Genomic DNA, 17,616 nt, shown 5'->3' with positions numbered 1-17,616 from the left:
TTGTGCTTGAATGATCTTCCCAATGCCGTCCAATGGCAAACTGACAGTGTGGATGCAGAGAATTGCTTGACAATGAATTTTTGCCTGAATTTGGCATGCATCAGTCAAAATATAGTGACCAAAGTAAAAATTTGAACTTTTGAAGGTTTTTTGACTTTCCAATGTTACTTTTTTTGAGGGTAGATGTTTTATTGTGTTGGTTTTGGACTTCTCGCTGATTTGTTGTGTCAAACCTTCTATTCTTTCCACTACTACTGAGATTCGGCCTTCGGCCTCACACTTTGATCCTGGGCCTACAATCAACTAACCAAGCAAGGCTGCAAGCACCTGTGCACAGATACACCTTGATTTTCTCACTACCAACGTGAGCCTCAAGGGTATATAGTCCCTTGTTTGAACTAAAATGCTTTTATTACATGCCTCTCTTTCATAATTTTCACTCCAAAGTTTTGGATTTACATACAAATGACAATCATAATGCTTTATTTCCATTATAGATGAAAATCTATTGAAAAATAAATGTTCATCACCAAATGGCGGATTGATACATTTTAATCACTGTTATGCGGTTTATCAAATTTTTTAAATGCATAATGTTGTGAAAACAGTATTTCCTTTGTAAAACATGTAATTGATTATTTGTAAGTCCAAGAGATGCTAAGTTGAAAATTATTCCAGTTCATTTTCCGTCAAATGATGACAATGCAACCTGAGACGTAATCAACAAATTTCCATTGAATCCTATGGGGCAAGTAATGTTTGATTTATGAGGCATGTTTACATAAACCATAGGTATTTTAAGATCATTTTCTGGTATATTGCTATTTTAAAATGTTATAGTCACATTTTGTTGAGATCCAGAGAAAGGGGACATAACAGCTTTCTAACTTTAGTGTTTGGGTAGAATGCGCCTTGAGGACAGATAGTCAGACCCTCAAATTTCTACAATTCTTTCCTGATCTACCACTTGTGGGGGCTCATTTTAAAGCTTTTGGAGCAAGAAAAACTTTCACTTTCTTAGTTTTTCGAAAATCGAAAATTTAATTTCCCCCCATAGAGTTAACACAGGGATGGTGTCCAGTTTGAATATCACAAAATGTTGGGTAATTTGTTTCACTAGTTCGGTGACCCTAGATTTTCATTGTTGATCTAGTAAGAGAATGGTTGAAAGTTTCAATCAGGAAAGTTTAAGCAAAAGTTTAAGTCTCTCACTTTCCAGGTGCATACTACCTTAATTCTACTTATAAAAACTCGTGCCTTGTCTTGACATACACTAGCCGATAACTCTGAATGATATTTTTTTCCCATTTTACTGTCTCAATTTTGTTTTATAACCTGTACCTCTGAAAATGGTCTCAAGAAAGCCTTAAAAAACCTGATAAAAATGATCATATTTCATTCATTATTTTACCACAATATAGAAGACTACCTCATTTCACATCAGTCTCTGCCATGCACAACAATAAACAAAATCTAATTCACTGCCCCTTTTTCTAAGAATACAACTACTTTTAAAAACACATTATTTATAATGAAGCCTCATTTTTAGTGCCCAACAGGAAATGATCAAAGCATCACATATGCAATAAATTAAATTTCATTAGAATTTGGAACTATCTGTACATTTAATGTTTTTTCCCTGACACGTCACAGGCTAATCTGCCACTTCCTCAAATTCAAATATGACACCCTGCTTTTCAAAATATCCATGAATGACAATGAATATATTTCAGTGTTATTTATCCCAAAAATGACCACTTCATTTTGCTATATCATTTGTATTTATATTTCTTGTGTATATTTGTCGCTGTGATATGCTGTCTTGTTTGTCAAGTCTGTGAAACTTTTTCAAAACTAGGGGAAAGCATACTAGTGTTCTTTCTATTTAGTGCCCAAAATGCAAAAACACTGGAAACTCAATTTATCTAAAACCACTGAGTTTGATGGCTTTGATGTATATTTTGACCTTCCATCAATAGTGGCATCCTGTCAGCCCCTTTTCCTTGACACTATAAACTCACCCTGTGGCAAAACAATAGGACTGTACGACATTAGAATGACGGCAAGGCTAAAACTCTCCAACCTCTGCAGATGATTACTTTGGTGACCAAACCTTTGCTAAATAAGGGAACGTTCAGAGTATTCTAAGAGGAAAGACATTTCAGTTATCACAATTCACTGTTTTGACAGCTGGATCAGTTTAAATATCTACTTGAAATCACTGAAAGTTTAGCTGGAAATGCAATGATTACTGACGACTTTCAGCTTGTCCAAGACAAGCAGCAGTAGTAAAGAAACTCCATCTCAGCAGGCCTTACTGGGGATGTATTATTGTACAAACTAACACTCATAACTCAAGCATACATTCAAGGAGTACTGTAACAGGTCAACCACAGTGACCACAGGGAATCCAGGCTCCTGGTTGTTAATTTTAATAAAAAATATGAAAATTTTTATTATCATCATCATCATCATCATCATGCAGCAAAAATTCAAACCAAGATTCGCCAACCGTTGTGTAAAGTGTGTGTAACGGGAAGAATACTTTACGTAAGGGTTGGCAAACCTTGATTTCAATTTTTGCTACATGATAATGATGATGATAATTATAATTTCATATTTTATTACAATTAATAATAATAAAAAATCATATTTTTATTAAAATTCATAATAATTTTCATATTTTTATTAATTTAGTAACTATGACCGTGAATTCCCTGTGCTGTGACTATTGATATACAGTGCATGTGAGCCCTGCTGTGAAGTTGCAAGGGATAATGCTTGACAAAGGGTTTCACGACTGGTGTTGGTTTGCAACAAATGTTGGTAAAATTGAGCAAAATCTTTCCACATGTTCTCATGTTCCCCTTTTGCAATGAAGATTCACCCTCTGGCTATAAAAGGTATGCACCATCCTGTTTCAAAATCACAAAATCTTTTCAAGGGAAATAGTTCTCTTCTATATACCTATTTACATATTCTAAAGAGTTCATATTTATAGACTGAATCCTGGAATTAGGAATTTCTGTCTCATATTTCTGTAAGTTATAATACACATTTATATTTTAAAAGCATTTGCCATTTTTTTTACATTCTAAGATTCTTTTCAGATTCTATCGTATTTGCTTTAAAGTTTGAAAATCAAATTGTTGGAAACCATAATGGTCACTTTAAATGAAACTATTTTACAATTTCATTTCAGCCATGTTGTTTGTTATAAATATCAAAGATATCTTTGTGCACTCAAATCAAGTTATTGGGAACTGCGTACACAAATAGTTGTTGAATCTACATACATGTATGTATGCTACCAGTGGACACACAGACAGGTCACAGGAGTGCATATGAAAAAATATAATTTTGGGGTATCCATGGGAATCTTATTACTGTGAAACATATCTTCTTAGCCAGAACCTTTTTCAGTAAATTTAGCTAAGTCCGTAAATTCTCTAATTTACACTGCCACTTATTTAAACGTTTCCTTATATTTAATACTATGATTTGGATGACTTTTTAGTTACATTAAAACCTGCCGATTGCAAAGAAAGACCGAAAACGCTAAAAAAGGATGCAGCTAATTCAAAGTGTTTTATAGTATTACATTCATCTTTCTCTTAGAAATTTGTCCTGCAGCTGCGTAGCGTAAGCAAAAAGTCAGATGAAATCGATTTGACAAAACAGTACTGATCAACTTATCAATTTCATATCGGCATAACTTTAAGATGACCTTTGACACAAGAATTAGTATGCAAACTTAAGGTCAAAAGTTGATTGTCTTATTGCAGATAACTTCACAAAAGTGTTCATTTCTGTACAGCAAGTCTCCTTACTTTTATGGAACTCTTAACCTTTGCACCCTGACCCCCTGGTGACCTATGACATCATGCAAACATTTTGTCCGAGAGGGGTTCAGAGGGTTAAAACATCCCTGTCTAAAGAATATCTACTACCTCTGTACATTTTTATATCGCAATTCATCAGCTGCACTCCTTGAAAAAATCATGTTCGTTAATTCTAATGTAAAGTGAAACTTTCACACCATGCTGACCCTAATTGTTCGTCTCGAACATTTCAAGATGAGACGGCTACAGACGCAAACAAATCTGAAATCGATTCATCTTGGTTGTAGTCTGATAGAAATCAGTCATTCCATTCCAGTGCCACATGGCATATGAGAAGGTATATCATGGCTACAAATGTAGTTACCAACATCATTGGAAAACCAATCCTAGAAACAGAGAAAATAAAATAAAAAATATTTATCATTAAACAAATTCTAAGTGGTGTGAAAAATACATGTACTTGGTATGAATGCACTAGCCGGACTAGTTTTATCTAGTATTTAAAAAAAAAAAGAAATTAAATTATGGAAAACTTTGCTGTGTTCCAAACTGGTTTACACATCATAGCTTGAATATAGCTACATGTGCATGAATATCTAAAGCCCAGTCAGACTTCCACTATATTAAGATATAATGGAAACAGATGTTTGGACTTCCTCAGCTTTACAAGACTATTTTTGGTCTGCCACTTGTTGGGGTATACATTTTGAAGCTAACAGAATAACTTCAGTTTTCACCAGCTTCTTTTTGTGAAAATCTGAAATTTTATTTATCCTTATAGAATAAACACAGGAATGGCGGCCATTTTGAATATCACATGTGGGTAATTATTTGATAATTTGCTTCTCCAGTACCAAATTTTGCATAGTGACCCAAGATTTTTATTCTTGATTTTGAAAGGGAATATTTTAAAGAATTCTTGTGGAAAGAGTGAGCAAAAATCCAAGTTTTTCCATTTTGAGCCACAAGTCTCAGTGTTTAAAAAGAGTGCTCCACTGAATCAAGTAGACTAGAAATTTAAGGTTGCATCAGCTTACTTGAAGAACTGGTTGAATGTGATGGTGTATCCATGCTGCTCAGCAATTCCAGCACACACCACATTAGCAGAGGCACCTATGAGTGTCCCATTGCCGCCAAGACATGCTCCATAGGCAAGGGACCACACCAGGGGTTTCAATGGAAGGTCATTGGTGGCACTAACGTTGATGATGATTGGAATCTAAAGTGAAAAAATGTTGGAGAATCTGTCAAAGCTCGATCAAAAGACCTTCATTAAAATGTTTTCATGAATCTTTTCCTTCAACTCTTTTGTCTGAAGTAGGCATGAATTTATAACATCATTGTGCACATATTTGCAAACTAATGTGCAAAGTATTGATAAATTTAATTTTTTTACAAAATCGTTATTGCATTGAGATTATGAACTTAAAGGGAAACTGTTGTCGGAACTGCGCCTGTGTGATTTTCTTGTTTACAAACAATGTATTTCGTGCACGATATCTAGATGCACCTCATTGTCATATCGGCAACATTTAAATTATACGACGTAGATTATGGTAGACATGCTTTAACTTTCATCAATGACCATTGTACCTTGGATACAGTGTTTACTTTGGTCGTATGGGTCCCATACGACCTTTGAGCGAAGTTCTGATGACTGTATCCCTTTAACATGCAGCTGTGTGCACTAATACCATACAAAAACCAATCTATTTTCATTTTCTATATCTTAAAGAATTAAGTCTTTCTCAGGTCTGGGTCTGGGTTAATTCTCACACACACTGCATTGTTGTGTGCCGATATTTGCAATCAAATATACGTTCACACAAGTTTATTAGTTAAGCCAGCCTTACTAACCGTTTCTGTCAGAGTCAAGAAACTGGACTTTTTAATATCATAGTGGGTGGTAAATACAAATATACAATGGAAGAACAAATTTTGAGTCAAAAAGATACATTGTTTGACAAATATTACAAGAATCATCAGCCAGAGTTTATCAGTTTCATACATTTCATTATTTTCCTTTTTTTCCCCATCTCATTTAATTATTTTCCTTTTTTTCATTTCAATAACCTAATACCATACTCATCTGAGCATAACCTCCTGCTCATGGAACAGCCCCTCCTCTGATGTTAGAGGATTTTTGTAAATGCTGTACATCCATGTTTAAGCTTCTAATCCCAGTTTACCTCAAATATGGAAATGATTCGGAGAGTGTAATTGATCATTACAGCTGGTAAAATTTCTTTTCAGACCAAACAAATTTCGAAAAATAAGGCAACATTGAAGTTCCCATGATGTACAGTACTGTCGTAGAGAAGGTTACCTGTTCCCAGTTCCATATCATTCTGTATACCACCCATAAACTCCCATTACCTAATAGAACAATCCTACTCCACAGTCATATACTCCATTGTTTACATTTATTCACATCCCTGACAGTGGCTTTCACCCTCCAAAGATAAACTTTCATTTGTTTGAAGCAAAATTTTTTTTTTTCATTTGTCGAGAGTTTTTACTACTGACCTGAACGTGTACTGACAATCTTCCTTAAAGTGTGAGTCCCGCCACATTTTGAGGCTTTTTCGTTTGACTTGAGGCGTATATTCTAGTTCTGGTTGTCAATGAAATTGGTATTAATAAAACAAACATTTACACACAAACTGAAGCTTATTTGAGCAGTTTTTAGACGGTTGTATTATGTTATTTCGACGAAAACACGGGAAAAGTTGCACTTTTCGACTTCAATCATGGCGACATTTTCCGGAAATTGCCGAGCTCGCCCCGTTTTGGCGTAAGTAGCTGTGACGTCACTAATAGAACACGTGATGGTGACTTCGTGCATTGACTATGGAGATAGTAATAATTTCATGAGTGAAAGCAGTGCAACTGAGAATGTCATCGTCACAGAAGATATGACAAAGCTGTTCAGAATTTACACGCCTGCAAATTTTAACAGTCGGGACTCTAACCTAAACGAGAACAAGAGCGGAACTCTTGTTGACCGTCGCGTCTGTGACAAGCCCACCGTGACCACAGTCAAACACACCAGTGCACTACCGTACACACAACCGCCAGCTACCAAAATATGAATAAAGTCTGGAGTTGCCATTCCACCTTATTATTACTTCTCAACATAAACTGCCTCGTTCAAAATCTGTATGTAAAAATTTGAATTACACCATGACGCTTGTAGATAATGTAGTAGAGATCAAGTTGAAAATTGTCCACCGTTTATTATAACACACATCTTTCCTATCAACAGCTGGAAGAGGAACAGGCTGAGGGTCACGTTAGAATAAACACCAAAGTAGTATTCTCGCCGCAAAATCTTCAGTTTGGCGTTATAAAACCTCACATGAACATTGGCACTTTTAAAAATATGTGACCGTGAAGACATGTCTAGCCAAATTCTCGGGAAGAGATAAATGAAAATTGACGTGATGTAAATATCGGGCACACTGGCAGCAGCTGAGGCCGGGCGGCTCAGCTGGCCATTTCTGTGACGGAGTGATCAGCTACGCTTCCGCAGGTTTTTTCTTGATTAAGTGTCAGCGATATAAAGCACAGAGTTCATTGTTTCATGACTGCGAAATTCTCAAAGAAGCTAAAATATTTTAGGGGAGACTTAGTCAAGCAGAAGGGAACAGATGACGACAACGCAACTGCTTCGTCAACAGTATGAAACTTTTTTGCTACACGTTGTGTCGTGTTACTGGCAGCGCCGTGCTGTATTATACACAACCTATCGTTCAGTCTCACAGAGTCAGTCAATCACTACGTAAACTTTTTAGGAATATAAAATTAGATATCTCCTAACGTTACTAATTATAGAGTTACACATACATGAGATGTAGTACTTGTATTTATTTATTTATTTACAATCACTTTCGTAAAGCAGCTGAATCGGCGTTCAGTCTTGGTGGATGTTAGCCTAGATTCCTTTTCCGTCCGCTTGCCTCCGTACCTCCGTCCCCACTACCGGGACGGAGGTACAGAGGCAAGCAGACGGAAAAGGAATCTAGGCTAGGTGGATTTAAACACGGCCATACCATACTTCTCCGCTGGCCCCCGCACCCCCTTGACATGTTTTGAGCAACCTGTCGCAGTCTTGCTGCTGTTCTCGCTCTTGTTCACAGTTGATGATGATACACGCGAACGCTTTCTGGTGACAATGGTTGTACTGGTACGGCACTGCGATCACATAATCGATGTAGTATCTCCAGGAATTAAAGTCTATCTTACCGTACATCTGGCTTCCGAACTGTGTTTATTCGACGCGAAGTCACGGCACTCGAAAATGTGCACCGCAGAAAACACTTGTCTGAATGCCTCTTTTCCCACCCTTTCTCGTAATTTTGGCAAATGCGGCTAATACGGCATCCTCAAATGCAATAAACTGGCAATGGCTGCGGTTCAGCCACCAAAAGCGTAACTTCTCACCATTTTGAAGCCTCAGCGGTAAGCATTCGTTATGTTCTATTAGTTACGTCATTTCCGGTGGCAATGCCCGCGAATTCCGAAACGACCTGAATGGCAGCCAATTTCAAAGTCGCACAACAAATTGCATTTTTATAATATTTAACCGCGTTGTTTCCTTGGAGTGATGCATTTATTTGATAAATTAGGAATGGCAAAATCATATAGCATGGCTCATTTTAAGCCAAATTAACTTTGAAATTATGCGGGACATACACTTTAAGATAACAGAAGCACTGGTACACACTCACACAGACAACAGATATTGAAGGTAATGCATGTACAAGACGCTCATCCTTGCCATTTTAATACTTCATATCGAATCGGATCGAAAGATAATCATAAGCTTGAAAGACGATCCTCATGCTCAGTATGTATACCCACTGACTCAAGACAGTTCTCTTTGACACAAGGAAAGATATAATATAATATGTCCTGTCCAGTGTGGTGTGGTGAACTGAAGACATTTCAAGAATATTCCAATACTGACTCAAAGAGTCCAGGGCACAGTATGTTGCTCATTCTATAGGGTTATTCACAAAATACGGCCCTGCATGGACTCGGACTCAGTGAGTGACGTATTGGACTCGCCTTCGGCTCGTCCAATACATCACTCACTGAGCCCTCGTCCATACAGGGCATAACCCTATTATTATACACCTCCCTCCATTAATCGTCCGTATAAACTAATTCTATGGTAAATTTTGAGGGATGCGGCACACGCTATATGAGTGGAACGCGCGCGATTGTTGAAATAAAATTGCTACAAACCCCTGAAAATTGTTCGTCGCGCGTCTCCCGTATTCGGGACTCCGCGTACTATACAAAATACGGAAAGTTATTGGACGCTCAAACTCCCATAGGTTACGGCAGTAGGTGTATAATAATGAATAATACTCACCATGGCTGTTGTGAATGGTATGTTATCAATGAAAGACGAAGCAATAGCAGACACCCACAGCACTGTGATGATTGCCACCATCAACTGATGTTCTTTAGGTACACTCTGAGAAAACAAAGCAAAATGGTTAAACCAGGAATTCAAACGGACCACAGTTCACACAAACCACACGCCGTAATGTATGTAGAACTCTGTATATATATTACCATGAACATGTTTAGCCTAATGTGTTTGTTTGTATCACTATAACATAGCATGATGTCCATTTTTCCATAGAACACTGCAGCAGTCAGAGTGCCACATCTATTCTGGATTAGGCCATTTGGTGGTTAAGAAATTGCGAAAGGTGATAGGGAAACCAATGCAATTGGCAAAGGAAACAAGTTTGACATTAATTTTGAACTTGGAAGTCTCATCCTAGTATGTTTGAGTTCACTATCAAAGCAACAAGTTTCAATTTATCTCACTCTGTCTTGTTTTCATTTACTATGCGGCAGAAAAAAGCAAGAGAAAACCGAAAAAATTCATCAATGTTCAATGATCACCAGAAGCAACAAGGTTGCCTGGTAGTCAGAGTGTCAACTTACAGCTATAAGATCCGCCACTGCATCACCAATGAACTCTATAAGGCCAAGGTAATGAAGCCCCTAAAATATTAAGTAATTTGCATCATCGTTATCAAGGTCATCTTATCTTTATTACTCTTCATCATCATCATCATCACCATTGCTTGCCTATCAGAGTGATTCTTTCAAATGTGATCCATAACATTTGCTCTGTTCATTTTAATGCATTGATGCCAGAAGTCTCGACAGCTGCTTAGTAATTACAAAGTAATATTAAAACAACACTGGACCACTAAGCAACAGCAAATAGTTCCATCACCTCTGGATTACACTTTGTACTAAATTTCTAATGACTCTCTCATTTGTATGATTCTGTGGAGGTGGATCAATGGTGTATCTCACAGTTCTGCTTAATACAGCAAAACAAATATAAAAAGAGATCAACCAATCAGGTGAAAGTCATGTGACCATATCACATGATCAAAGGACCTACCTCCATCAAGACAAAGAGTGCAGCAAAGAAGAGTAAAGTCGCCCATTCTACTCTCTCAAAGATACTTTCTAAATGAGGTATATCGGCAATGATTAGCATGCAGATGGCGCCAATCACGGAAATCCAGCCTGTAGGGAAGTATACATGTACAGAGTTATGTATAGTATGTGTGGGTCTTGCACATCGAGATATGGTACAATATATGACTCGTTAAATCAAGAACATTTTCTGGCGACACCAGAAAGAAACAAAGGACAATTCAAATAACATTTGCTAACTGCAAATTAAACCAGACAACTGTGACAAACAAATTTGCCATAACCATTAGAGCTTGGCAACTATACATCCAACTTTTTACACACTCGTTTCAAACATGTGGCAAGTTAATCAGCATCGAACATGTCACACTGCCGGTAGAGCGACATGGCTTGAGTCAAACAAAAAGGAATTTACTGCCTACAAGTGAAATACTCATAAAGTTACCTAGCCTAAGTCAAATAGTATGTAAGTCATCTAGCCCAAGTCAAACAAATAGTATGTTAGTTACTTAGTTTTGAGTCAAATCATTAGTAGATTATTACGCACTGAAAGAATTACCTCTTACTTTACCAATAAACTCACTGTATTAAAACCAAATAATGTTCAGGCATAGCATCCACAATAATTAAATTACTAAATAGATACCAATGACATGATATGCAGGCACATGTAAATTTTCAGCAGCTAAGGAGTCCCCTCAGCAGTGTATGTTAATGATCAGTGTGCCTCCCTAGCATGTGTTTACATGCAAGCTCGGTTGACCTATCTACTCTCTGTTCACATCTGGAGGTTTATGGCTTACCTATGTTTAGATCTAGCGGCAGGAAGCTGTATGTAAAGAACAGGAGTACCGTGGCACCAAGAACTATACTTGATTTGATCAGAAGCACACTATCTGTTATTTTGTACTGAAAAATGAAAAAAATCAATCAATCCACCAAAGTAGTCACAGCGAATTAAACTGATATTATAGTGATCTAGAAAACGACAGACAATGGTGCAAATTGCCTCAGAAACACTATTATATTACCATGCCCTGCCAGTCGCATTTTGATTGGTCGAGCTGAACCACGTGACTGACCACAAATACACAGTAATGGTTTGTTTACATGCCCGTGAATATGAATAATAAGATTAACAACTCAAAGTATCGTAACTTTACAGCTCAAACGTAAATCATAATCAATCACAAAATAAAATGGAGCACTTGTAGGTCAAGTTGAGATACTTTTTTCCGAAAACATCTCCGGATTTGCCAATTTTTTACAGCGCGCGTGGCAGTGCGTCGCGTATTGCTCAGTTTCTGGGGCCCAGTTGTCGTTCGCTCCTGAAATTTTCGGAAATTTTGACGGTTTTCTTGGGTTCGCTGATAATATAATGGAAATAACAGACTCCGCTCTGACCATTAACGTTTATTTGTGGGCGCGGGCTCGAGGAAAGCCAAATTAACGGGCTCGGCAAGCCTCGCCCGTTAATTTTTGGCTTTCCTCTCGCCCTTGCCCACAAATAAACGTTAATGGTCAGCGCGTCGCCCGTTATTTCTATAATATTTGGAGAGTTCTCACACAATGCTTTTTATTTTAATTTATTCTCAGTTACCTTATTGCAACTATAAGAACCATTTCAAAAGTTATTTTGTCAGCCGGAATAAATTGATGAAAGCATGGCACTGTTGATGTACAGCAGTTTAAAGATAGCAATACAAATATGGCAAGAAGACTGAAGATAACACATTTCAAGTGCGAATGAAAATATTGCAAATTACTGTAAGGGCCAATTGCTCCTGTCAATTTAACAATTTTATCACCATTTTTTGGCCTGAAAAAATTGTTTTCGATGGTGAGTGTAGAATTTGGAGGGGGGTTGTGAATTTAACTGACTGGTAGAGCAGTTGTTGGTGTTGTATGCAAAACTACACCTCAATAATGGATTCAATATAAAAAGTTAGTATTTTTTACCTTTTCTTGCAACTCTTCTAAGGTATCTTTCCAGTGTGGGTCTACTGTGTTCCTCTGACTGAACAGTTGGAAATAAAAAGAAATTCATTAAGTAGGTCAAAAGGTGATCAGAGTGTGACCATTCTCACCATTCGAACTCTGCCGTTAAAGTTTGCAGTCTAAAGTTTTCTGTGTGAGTTACCATTTGCATACAATAGCGCTGTTCATGGTTACAGGTTTGTTACTAAATACAGCTGTACGCACGCAACATCGGACACGCAGCTTGAAATGCGGACAAATTTTATCAATGTTGCATGCGTGGCTGTTTTTGCAGCTTGTACTCTGAGTCGTGAATATTTAGTATTCATTGTTACACTAGCAGTCGCCCGCTGAGATGTATTTTCGTCGTTCTTGCATGCGTAATTTTCAAAAGCGTTATCTGAAAATGCAGACAAATATTTAGTTTTGCATATTAATGAGAGAACAGTGACATAAACTGTGAATGGCCCTATTAGAACATTAAAGTCCCAAAGAGAGATGAACAGGACAGAGAGATAGATGAACAGACAGACAGACACAGTGGCAGAAACAGGCAGGGAGACAGGTAGAGACAGACAGGCAGACATACAGAGGCAAGGCAAGAAATAGATCACAGAAGAAGGAAAAATACCAAAATGAAAAGTACATACTGTCTTCTTTCGTAGACTTTACTGTGAAGTTCATGTTCCAAAGTGACAACTTTGTCTAGTAAGAGTGCTTTTACAACATTTTCTTCCTTTGTTGTGGGTACAATTCTGGCTGCAGCTCTCTTCCAAATCTCTATTTCACGATTCAATTCTGTGGTGAAAAAAGATGCCATTTAGTCGGCAGGGTCAAGAGCTAGTTGTCGATGAAATAAACAAGAGGAAATTCTTAATCTTTGGGATCACTCAATTTGTGATTGCTTTTTCCAGTCTAGTAATTGGTCAAAATTCAGTGGAAAATTAGGAAGATGCAAAAACGGAATAATGTCATGGCAACCTGTCACAGCTTGAAGTATTCAGTTAATTTCCACGCAATTGCAACTTTATCAAAAAATCAATCCACAGTAGTTACGGTTCTTGAACTCAGACAATTCCTGATTGGAGATACTACTAAATAAAATGTATCGATCTAATTATTTTTTAATTATGATGTTTGGGTAGAACCAATCTTGTTGATTTAATTCAATAGATGTTACACAAATATTGAAAATTAAAACAGGCTTGCATCGCAGAGAAAATTAGGATGATGCTTGACGAGTTCCTTTGTGAGGTCCACTGAGCAATATGTGATCATAAAGTATGACTGCTCTCATTTACCCACAACAAAATTGTCTACATAGAGGAATTGCTGTAAATTTTTTTTTGGAAAGTTTTTTACACCAATATCTAGCTTGATCATTTTCCATAAACTTGGCAAAGATATGTTTATTTTGTGTGGCACAGTACATCATTGATTACACGTAAAATAAAACAACACAAACGTCCTGTGATGAAGAATAACTATTCACGGTAGAAACACCCAGAATGAACTGGCCGACACGCATGTCGGCAATTCTTGGGAGATCCCGCTCACCTGCAACGTCCTGGGGCTCTGTGTTTTGAAACGGATTCTTGCGGAACATGAGTCTCAATAGGCCGTACCCGGCAAACATGCAGAAAATCACACCGATGAACATGTGAAGGGTGAACTCGGCAAAGTCGATGCCCTGTACACAGAGAGTGTATGACACTATGAAGAAATGCTGACCAAATGGGGGTGGACAGTTCACAGTGGGTAATAGGAATGGAAACACATCTCGGTGCATTACCAATAATTCTTCTGATTTCACTTGTTGCATCAGAAATTGACGGGGATTGCTCACCCATCACAATTTTTTGTGGAAAGCATAATCCATTTTAAAGCATGCAACTCTATTGACACAGTAAATATTGATTTTACAGAATACTACTTTGCAGGGCAAAGCATATTCAAGGCTGTTTATCGAGGTTACTGAGGCATCGATAGTGATTGCACAAATATTTATGGTGACAGCTGGAACGTGGGCTGTTCAGCTGGGTATTGAGACCATTTCACAAAATAGCATGAGGTACGTGCTCTTGAAAGCTGTCATTTATCCATTGTACTTTACAAATAGAATATGCAAAACAATATCGAGGAGTCATTGAGACGACAAATTGTACTCACAGCTTCCTGGATGTCTTTGTTCGACACAATGATGACGTTGGGTGGATCTCCGACAGCGGTGGCCGTTCCACCAATGTTTGAAAACAACACCTCGGCAATCAGTATCAGCTTTGGATCAAGGTTCAATACTTCACATAGTCTAACAGTGGTCAGTAACATGAAAATACAAAATTAAATTGTAAGTTTTCGAATTATTAACATCCTTTGTCTGCTCAGATTAAGTTTCACGTTTCCATCCAACACGCTGAACATAAAATACAAAATGTTGATGTCTTTTCAGCAAGATACCATTGTTGCTCACTTTCATTAGAGTAGAATTCTATGTAATAAACAGAGTTAAAGGTGTCCGAGTGAAAATACAGCAACGGAACCCGGGAAAGATAAACTCCTTTTAGGGTTTACTATGCTATCCTCATTATATGGGATCAAATTTAGGTATATATGTATTAATAATAAATACATATAATAAATACATAAACTGAGTGCTGTGGCTGTCAGAATGACAGTTTGACCACTTGGGGGCGCTCTCTGTGTGGCAGCCTCTGAAAATTTCAGCCAGTGGAAAAAACTTGTCTTTTTAAGACACGTGAAAAAAGATCAGAAACTTCACAGTTACTCAGTATAATTTGGTCAAATTGGAAAGGTACTAGTGATATCATGTTGTACAAATCTGTTTGGCTGAAACAATGATAAAATTTATTTCTTGCTTGAAAATAAAGGATTACATCACATTCTGTTGCATTAAAAATGTTTTATAAAAATCAGTTTAAATGCTTCTGATATAAGATAAATATGATAACAACAATAATGATAAAAATATTTAAGTATTTCTCAATATATTTCTAAGTATATAAGTTGTTCATTAATGACAATTTCTTGTTTAGTTAGTAGGAAAATATGAGCTGATTTTGGTAAGTTATAATCGGGAGTTTCATTTTGTTGAGAAACTTGTGTCTTTGAACTTCATATTTTGGACAGACAGACAAAAAGTGTATTTCAGCTTCAGTACTGTTAATGTTACATTGAGTCCAGTATCTTTCAGTAATTGGAATTTTTGGAATAGAAAGTCTACAGTTTTCAGTTGCTAGGTCATGGTCACTTTTTTCTTTTCTCCCTGAGAAACAAGATGTATACCCACCTAATAGTGACTGGTGTCATCAAAAGAATCGTGGTAACATTGTCCAAGAAAGCAGATACAGTCCCAGTAAAGATGCACAGAATTGTGATAAGAACCCATACTCGACCCTTGGCAAGTTTATATGACATCAATGCTGACCAATCAAAGATTCCCGTGTCAGCAAAGATGGCCACCATTGTCATCTAGTGGAGAAATAGAATTAAAATATAAATTTTTTACTGTAATTCGCAATGAGAGTATCAATAGTATTTGTGTGTTGGTTGGATCATTGCACCATCTTAATTTCTTTGTTTTAAGTTACACCTGAACTGTACCTACCATACCCCAAAGTAGAGCCAATGTCTCGTGGTCAATCCATTCCATGATGTATTCCAAGGATGGCCTCTGATTTAATGCTGCCAGTGTTGCTAGCGCCGCCATGGAACCTATCATGGCAGCCAGTGTACGATGCACAAACTGTAGAAGAAAAAAATGTTTGCTTTAATATGGTTCCGTATACCTATAGAGAAATAAAACTGTGGTTATCCCACTACAGCCTGACAGGAAAATGGTGTCAGCAAATATAACATCATTGTAACTGAGGGACAGCTGATTTTGCAGCATTTGAATAACTTGGCAAGATCTTTATCATTGTACGTCTGAATCTACATAGCCATACTGTTAGCCCAGCCTCACCGTGTGGGACTTGAATGAAATATTATGTATCCAGAGGGCTTTACCTTTTGATTGCTGTATTTTCCCACCAAAATTTTAAACAGCATTTTACCAATTTTTATGAATTTTTCAGTAATTGTTAATGATTTTGGACCAAATGGACATCGCTTTTCATAGGGAACAGTTGTTGATCAAAATTTTGGAAAAAATCTGAAAAAATAGTCTTAATTGAACAAACAACTGTCTGCGGTTATATTTTGTAAAAGCAACAAAATCTGACTTTTATTGGCACTCAAAGGGTTAACATTACGAAATGAGACAGAAAATTTCCTAGGATAATGAAATCCATTTCAGAAGAGGACCTACGCAATTTCACTTCATTCAGCATTCCTGGGGTATGCTCATCAAAATTGAAACGAAGGTCATAAAGCCATACTAACATGGCAACTGACTTACATCAAAGCAGATGAGGACATAGACAGCAACTAATATGATGGCTGCGTAGATGACGGAACCCTGGACTGTGTCCGGTAGACCGGTGTATGCCAGGAACATACCAATGTTTGGCTCTGTATTGGAGGTGATTATCAGCACATAGTCATCATCCGCACTGAGACAGAGAGAGATCACTGAAATATAGCACGATTACATAATGATTACTATGTGATTCAGAAATACTTTTAAACTTACAGTCTACCAACAAGATATAAATCACAACAGAAAACCTTTAACAGCTTAAGGTAGAATGCGCCTTGGGGACAGATATTCAGAATCAAATTTTTACAATTCTTTTCTGACCTACCACTTGTGAGGGGTCATTTTAAAGCTCTTGGTGTATGAACAGTTTTCATACACCAAAGTGTTTGGAAAATTGGAAATTTAATTTTTTCTCAATAGAGTTAACACGGGGATGGCGGCCATTTTGAACTTACAATTGGTAAATTTATAGGTAATTTGTTTCTCTAGTACATATTTTTACATGTTGACCCCTGATTTTTATACTTAATTTTGTAAGAGAGTTATTGAAAGTTTCATTGAGGAAAGTTTCAGCAAAAGTTTAAGACTTTCACTTTCAAGGTGCGTCTACATTAACAAGACAATTTTGATAAACAGTAACAACTGCATGATTTCATTAGTGATAGAATGTCAACCATAGGACTGGATGCACATGAACATTTTGAAACACGACAGTTTAATACACTTAACATTATAATAAACACAAATGAAAGTATAAGCCGTTTTACATCTAATTAGACGTAAAACTCACCGTTAAATGACCATATATATTTGTTACTGACTCACTAATAACAATTTTCATTCATTTTGAAAAACAGACATCACCATGAAAATCCAATCAAT

The 17,616-nt window shown here is 37.0% G+C and overlaps 1 protein-coding gene across 1 annotated transcript in view; it reads right to left on the bottom strand.

Moving 5' to 3' along the window:
- Window positions 1-2,693: 2,693 nt before the first annotated feature.
- The window catches only part of LOC139130397 (P protein-like), a 40,684-nt gene continuing 25,761 nt past the window's right edge, over window positions 2,694-17,616 (bottom strand). The window contains exons 8-20 of the mRNA XM_070696200.1: window positions 16,714-16,867; window positions 15,922-16,059; window positions 15,604-15,785; window positions 14,466-14,604; window positions 13,854-13,986; window positions 12,947-13,094; window positions 12,279-12,336; window positions 11,123-11,228; window positions 10,282-10,409; window positions 9,810-9,869; window positions 9,223-9,327; window positions 4,880-5,061; window positions 2,694-4,228 (exon numbers count right to left, since the gene is read on the bottom strand). Coding sequence (XP_070552301.1) covers window positions 4,141-4,228; window positions 4,880-5,061; window positions 9,223-9,327; window positions 9,810-9,869; window positions 10,282-10,409; window positions 11,123-11,228; window positions 12,279-12,336; window positions 12,947-13,094; window positions 13,854-13,986; window positions 14,466-14,604; window positions 15,604-15,785; window positions 15,922-16,059; window positions 16,714-16,867 — 1,621 coding nt within the window. The 3' untranslated portion in view covers window positions 2,694-4,140. The remainder of the gene's footprint in view (window positions 4,229-4,879; window positions 5,062-9,222; window positions 9,328-9,809; window positions 9,870-10,281; window positions 10,410-11,122; window positions 11,229-12,278; window positions 12,337-12,946; window positions 13,095-13,853; window positions 13,987-14,465; window positions 14,605-15,603; window positions 15,786-15,921; window positions 16,060-16,713; window positions 16,868-17,616) is intronic.

This window comes from Ptychodera flava, chromosome 4 (assembly GCF_041260155.1).
Source record: "Ptychodera flava strain L36383 chromosome 4, AS_Pfla_20210202, whole genome shotgun sequence".
In the NCBI taxonomy this organism is placed as follows: domain Eukaryota; kingdom Metazoa; phylum Hemichordata; class Enteropneusta; family Ptychoderidae; genus Ptychodera; species Ptychodera flava.
This window is presented reverse-complemented; position numbering and strand designations above follow the sequence as displayed.